This window comes from Notolepis coatsorum, assembly GCF_963971535.1.
Source record: "Notolepis coatsorum genome assembly, chromosome: 2".
NCBI classification, from domain to species: Eukaryota; Metazoa; Chordata; class Actinopteri; order Aulopiformes; family Paralepididae; genus Notolepis; species Notolepis coatsorum.
In genome coordinates, this window is record NC_140166.1 from 54,600,443 (window position 1) to 54,607,863 (window position 7,421).

At 42.9% G+C, this 7,421-nt stretch overlaps 1 protein-coding gene across 1 annotated transcript in view; it reads right to left on the reverse strand.

The window, feature by feature from the left end:
• The window catches only part of stxbp1b (syntaxin binding protein 1b), a gene marked incomplete at its 5' end in the record, with an annotated part of 98,794 nt that extends 92,580 nt beyond the window's left edge, over positions 1–6,214 (reverse strand). The window contains one exon of the mRNA XM_084308150.1: positions 6,178–6,214. Coding sequence (XP_084164276.1) covers positions 6,178–6,214 — 37 coding nt within the window. The remainder of the gene's footprint in view (positions 1–6,177) is intronic.
• Positions 6,215–7,421: the final 1,207 nt, after the last annotated feature.

Consider the following 7,421-nt stretch of genomic DNA (forward strand, 5'->3'; position numbering starts at 1 on the left):
TGTATGTGTGTATGTGTAACGGATGGTATGGTGAAGCGCAGTCACAAAGGGCTGGGGTGAGCGGTGCCAGGATGGTATCGTGAAGCACAGTCACAAAGGGCTGGGGTGAGTAGTGGTGCCAGGATGGTATCGTGAAGCACAGTCACAAAGGGCTGGGGTGAGTAGCGGTGCCAGGATGGTATCGTGAAGCACAGTCAAGAAGGGCTGGGGTGAGTAGCGGTGCCAGGATGGTATCGTGAAGCGCAGTCAAGAAGGGCTGGGGTGAGCGGTGCCAGGATGGTATCGTGAAGCACAGTCAAGAAGGGCTGGGGTGAGCGGTGCCAGGATGGTATCGTGAAGCACAGTCACAAAGGGCTGGGGTGAGCGGTGCCAGGATGGTATCGTGAAGCACAGTCAAGAAGGGCTGGGGTGAGTAGCGGTGCCAGGATGGTATCGTGAAGCACAGTCACAAAGGGCTGGGGTGAGTAGCGGTGCCAGGATGGTATCGTGAAGCACAGTCACAAAGGGCTGGGGTGAGCGGTGCCAGGATGGTATCGTGAAGCACAGTCAAGAAGGGCTGGGGTGAGTAGCGGTGCCAGGATGGTATCGTGAAGCACAGTCACAAAGGGCTGGGGTGAGTAGCGGTGCCAGGATGGTATCGTGAAGCACAGTCACAAAGGGCTGGGGTGAGTAGCGGTGCCAGGATGGTATCGTGAAGCACAGTCACAAAGGGCTGGGGTGAGTAGCGGTGCCAGGATGGTATCGTGAAGCACAGTCACAAAGGGCTGGGGTGAGTAGTGGTGCCAGGATGGTATCGTGAAGCACAGTCACAAAGGGCTGGGGTGAGTAGTGGTGCCAGGATGGTATCATGAAGCACAGTCACAAAGGGCTGGGGTGAGTAGCGGTGCCAGGATGGTATCGTGAAGCACAGTCACAAAGGGCTGGGGTGAGTAGCGGTGCCAGGATGGTATCGTGAAGCACAGTCACGAAGGGCTGGGGTGAGTAGCGGTGCCAGGATGGTATCGTGAAGCACAGTCACAAAGGGCTGGGGTGAGTAGTGGTGCCAGGATGGTATCATGAAGCACAGTCACAAAGGGCTGGGGTGAGTAGCGGTGCCAGGATGGTATCGTGAAGCACAGTCACAAAGGGCTGGGGTGAGTAGCGGTGCCAGGATGGTATCGTGAAGCACAGTCAAGAAGGGCTGGGGTGAGTAGTGGTGCCAGGATGGTATCGTGAAGCACAGTCACAAAGGGCTGGGGTGAGTAGTGGTGCCAGGATGGTATCGTGAAGCACAGTCACAAAGGGCTGGGGTGAGTAGTGGTGCCAGGATGGTATCGTGAAGCACAGTCACAAAGGGCTGGGGTGAGTAGCGGTGCCAGGATGGTATCGTGAAGCACAGTCACGAAGGGCTGGGGTGAGTAGTGGTGCCAGGATTGTATCGTGAAGCACAGTCACAAAGGGCTGGGGTGAGTAGTGGTGCCAGGATGGTATCGTGAAGCACAGTCAAGAAGGGCTGGGGTGAGTAGCGGTGCCAGGATGGTATCGTGAAGCGCAGTCACAAAGGGCTGGGGTGAGTAGCGGTGCTATGGGTTAAACTCACTCTCACATCCTCAAAAGACGCATAGACATGGTATAAAAGAAGTGAATTCACCTCTTGGTATAGTGGTCTGTGTTGCTGCATGCGGAGTGAGGGCCCGGTGTTCGAATCTCCCTCGGGGCATCAAAGTTTGACGTGACGTTATCAGAACCGTTACATATGTGTGTTTTACATGTGTTTGCAAGTATTTAATGTATGTATGTGTATGAGTAGTCAGTATATGCATGTATGTGCAAGTGATTTATAAGCCTATGTGTGTATTTTTGTATTGTATTGTATTGGCATGTATTATCTATTGTCTATATGTGTGAGTGTTTTACATGTGTATGTGCTAGTAAAAGAAAGTATTTGTATTTGTATAAACAGGCTACATAAACACAGTCCATTTGACCTGTGATGGTGCTGATGTTACTGGGTGAGTGACCTGTGACAGGTGTTGATGAGGAGCTTTCTGCCTCCTATAAAACGCTGCTGGCGGGACAAAACCTCATAACTCCAAAAAACCCAACTTTTCAGCAGATGAAAAAAACGAACACAGATTTGAGGGCGAATAGAGTTACGAGATTTAGACAGATGATTGGTTTAATGCTTTCCCATTGTGTAGACTTTGTAAAACCACACACACATGGAGGATGATCTACTGAGTTGATAAAAAAATAAATTTAAATAAATAAAAAAATATGGAGTTAGGAGGTTTTGTCCCGCCAGCAGTGAAAAATAAAATGTCTACAGTATAAAAAAAATAGTAGCTCTGACCCCAAACAACAAGACAATCTTCCTGCTTCCCATCTGAGGTCTATTACAAAACCACATTCATCAAGCCCTCTTCCACTACTATAGCACATTGGCAGCTAAGGACAGGGCAGCTATATACTGTATGCACGCAGCTAAACAATGGCACAGGCACACACGCACGCACGCACGCACGCACGCACGCACGCACGCACACACACACACACACACACACACACACACACACACACACACACACACACACACACACACACACACACACACACACACACACACACACACACACACACACACACACACACACACACACACACACACACACACACACACACACACACACACACACACACACCAGTCAAAATCCATATTGTTAACCAGACCTTTCAAAGAAGAGGTGTTTAGTGGACATAATATTTTCTGCAAAAGCTCAAAATAATTGTTGTGTCTTTCACCATCTACCTATTCAAATAAATCCACGGTCCAAAGCAGGGGTGGATTTAGGATTGTAGGAGATCCGGGGCTTAACCCAGATAGGTGCCGCGAAAGCGGGCACGGATTTTTTTTACTTCGACACCACAACCTTTAACTTATACCACCACCTTAAAGCGGACAAAAGGCACTAGAGAACACTTAAATTCACACCCTTTAATTAATGAAGCAAACTATAATAATAATAATAATAAATAATAATAATAATAATAATAATAATAATAATAATAATAATAATAATAATAATAATAATAATAATAATAATAATAATAATAATAATAATAATAATAATAATAATAATAATAATAATAATAATAATAATAATACACTGTGTTTGTATAGCACCTTTCATACAAGAATTGCAGCTCAAAGTGCTTCACAGCAGTACAAAAAGACAGGCATAAAATGAGCACAACATTGGCAGATCAAGAGCAATGCATAAAGTGCAGACATAAAACATAAAATAGATAGCAGCAAAATAGACAAAGTCAACGTAAGACATAGAACATTAAATCACATCGTTTTTCATATTAGGATCTAAGATCTAGGGTTAACTCGCCGAACGTTGAGTGCCAAGACCCCCGAAAACCAGAGTATAGTCGGGTTTTCATCGTTGTTTCTTTTATTCAATATTTCCATTCATAAAGACATGCCAGCAGCCTGTGTTATCACTGGGGATGGGTCTGAGATCTCAAAAGTCCAATACCGCCGCCTAACACCTTGCGGCCGCTATTGCACTCCATTTGAAACGATGTGGCTTGGTGTCTGTCATTTTGGAAATGACACCAGACCACCCTGAAACTACACTCATATTCACGACGGTATAAAACGGAAATGTATGGATGGAAAAATTATCTGTTTTTTGCATCTTGACCGGAAGAAACTCAATGACAATCGACTATATTATTAGATCCATAGCTATAATATATAATATAGCTTTAGGCCTGCAAACACAGCCACGTATCCCCATGTTAAAAGGCGCTGGCCTTTCAACAGTAACAGTAAACAGCGCCATCTGGTGCTGAAAGTGTTAATAGGCGTCTTTGTTAGTAAAATAGAATAAAATAATGCAATAGTGCATTGCAATAAAATAGTTATCATCGTATTTTTTCGGGAGGCCGGTAAGGAGTTCATTACAGTAGTCGAGTCGGCTTGAGATAAAGGCATGGATCTGGTTTTCAGCGTCCTTTTGATTTATAAATGGCCGTACTTTAGCTATGTTTCTAAGGTGGAAGAATTATGTTTTTGTCAACTTGTTGATTGTGATTTAAAGCTTAGGTCTGAGTCTACCATAACACCAAGACTTAACTCACTCAAATACAGTTAGCAGCTGGATAGACTACAGACATGGGCGGAGTTTGAAATTGCCTTTTTTTTTTTTTTTTTTTTTTTTTTTTTTTAATCAAGATTATTTTTATTTTAATAAAATTATAATAATTGTGAGAAACAAATCTGAATTCTATTATGTTTTGTTTTACAATACATTCATTTTATAGTAGTAATCATGTCACATTATAAGGCGAACCTTCTGTAGTGTGGCAGTGAAAGGGTTAACGGCAACGCGCGGCCAGCAGCAGCAGCAGCAGCGTGATACAAAGCCACTTATTCTGAGATGATAATTAATGTATCTGGATAACCAATGCACGAATTTTGTCGAGGCAGGTAGCGTTATTTCGGGAAAATTGATATCTATAGCCTGGTATATTTTTCGTCCACGAAAAATGGAGGCTGTAATAATTATTATTGCTCGAGAGTCTCTATGAATAATAATAATTAGAGCCTAAGTCAGTTAAAAATGATCCCCCGTAGTGCTGTGTGTGTGAGTGTGTGTGTGTGCTGCTGTACTACCTAAATAAAATAAAAAATTAGGGGTTAGGGCATTGTAAAAACGCTAAAATAATAAAATAAAGGTCCATAGCGGGTATAGTTCGCCAAGCAGTCGCACCCCCTGGCGTCAAGTTCAAACTCCGCCTATGACTACAGATGGAAATTAGCTTCTGCTAAATCTGGTGCAAACATATTTTCATGTAACAATGATTAATTGTCACAAAAAAAAGATATATATATAATTTTTCTTTTTCTTTTTTTTTAATAGATTCAGGGCTTTTCAGAAAACATTCGGGGCTTGCTTGAGCCCAAGTAGCCACCCCCTAGCCCCGCCCCTGGTCCAAAGGAGGACTGCGTTGGAGATCTGCGCGCAATAGGCTATGAATTGAAAATGGGGGACCCTGATGTAAACAAGACGAAAGTCTTTCTCTGGTCTGCATCCCCTTAACAATTGTGTGTATTGAGCCGTACTGTATTGTACCCATTCTGCAATCTGTGTTAAATACAGTTTTCATTCATTCATTCGTGCACCCGCAGCGCGTCGCCGGTGACGTGATGAAGTTCACACTTTGCGTGATAGAGGATGCATGCGTGTCTGTCTGTCGGATGCTGCGTGGCCATACCTCACGCACACAACATCACATGTACTAAATAATCCCTATATCGGATTATGTTGATGTGTAGGAACAAGGGACTTTTACATGCTGCACTATAATGTATAGACCCGGACCATCCGTTTCTGTCCTTGATTGTATTAGGTCCCAGTCCCAGTCCCACAATGAATGAATGAATGAATGAAAAACTTTATTTAACACAGATTGCAGAATGGGTACCGTACAATACAGTACAGCTCAATACACACAATTGTTAAAGGGATGCAGACCAGAGAAAGTCTTTCGTCTTGTTTACATCAGGGTCCCCCATTTTCAATTCGTGACATCTATGACTATATGACTATGTCATACACAACATACATGACATTTATGGCATAGGGACATATGACATATCATCCTACTCAGTACTGTATATTTGAATACCGTATGTCACAAATGTATCAGTACTAAATATACCATATGTCACTGATACATTTGTGACATACGGTATTCAAATATACAGTACTGTTACCCATAGATCCTGACAGGGACGAATTCTTGCGACAGCACTCTCCCACTGAGTAGGATGTCAATTGAAACTTAATCCCAACGGACTAAGATTAGCGAGTGTGGATTTACGAGAAACATGCACTCCATGCTCCAACGCAAAACAAACGCAACTACGAGATCATTAAACGATTGCAATGATAGGAGGGAAGGTATACTTTAATGAAAACAAGAGAAACTACATCTTATACTCCACGTCTCTTCAGCGACTGTATCCAAAATGTAACATCTAAAGTATACAATAGTATAATGGTGGTTTGAAATGCATCCCATTCATTCAACATAATAAGCTACTCTGAAATAATTAGTATTTCCTTTGACAAAACTATAAATAAATAAAAACTTTGAATAGATAATATAATTGCTCCTTACTTTCTCCAACAATGGTTTTTAGTCCAAGTGGTGCCATGATGAGACCTCAGTTGTGGACGCCTCCACCTCCGTCTCTCTTATTCTCTCTCTCTCTCTCTCTCTCTCTCTCTCTCTCTCTCTATCTCTCTCTCTCTCTCTCTCTCTCTCTCTCTCTCTCTCTCTCTCTCTCTCTCTCTCTCTCTCTCTCTCTCTCTCTCTCTCTCTCTCTCTCTCTCTCTCTCTCTCTCTCTCTCTCTCTCTCTCTCTCTCTCTCTCTCTCTCTCTCTCTCTCTCTCTCTCTGCTGCGTCTGCCATAATCCTCTCCACTGTTAAAAGATAGTGTTTAGATCCCATAGCCGGGAAGGACGTTTGTACATTTTGTATCGTGTTTTTGCTAAGGACCCCCCCCCCTCCGCCCCCCCCCCCCATAAATTACCACATGACCATAAAATGATCTAAATGATCTTGCTAACTCATTTTAGTAAACCGTTTTGAGATACTGTGATGTAATATGTTGAAAATAATCTGTACAAAGATCATCTTTTTCTAGTTCATGTGATAATCAAATGGAGAGTGGTCCATTACTTTGAACAAAAAAATAACACATATTTTCGTAATCTGATGATGACCCATGGACATCAATGATTTTGAATAGGCTATAGCTAATATTAGATTTCTAAGAAAATACACTATCATCTAACAAAATAACACAATAGCTATATGCTAAGAAATTTTTTCCTCACTTTTAATCAGTTTTAAATAGATAGTATTAGTTGGTGATAGTATAGTTGGTAGCTCTATTAAAATAACTGTGAGGATTGGTTCGTTCCCCGCCACACGCTCCTTTAAGGTACTGTGTTGATTGGTGCATTCCCCGCCACACGCTTTTGGAGCAAGTATCAATTCCAGCACGCACCTGTCATAGTTTGTGATTAGCGCCCCAGAGGCTTCTTATACTGGGACCTTCCTTCAATCGATGTCGGGTCGTTTTGAATACTTCTGCTTCTGCCTGTGTCCCGCCGTTGCTGTGCCTCGTCTACTTTCCCTCCAGGACATCTGTGGATTGCCGCTGGTGAAAGCCTTGTTCCCCCGTTTTGAGCTGCACCTCGTTTACCCGCTTTACGCGTTTGCGCTTTGGTGAGTTGGAACCAGACCCCTTTTTGGATTATTCTGTTTTGTGTGTTTGAAGAACACTGAAGAGTATCATTTTTTGCTTGCACTAGACTCAGCTAAATTGTATGTTAAAGGAGACACTGAAGAGTATC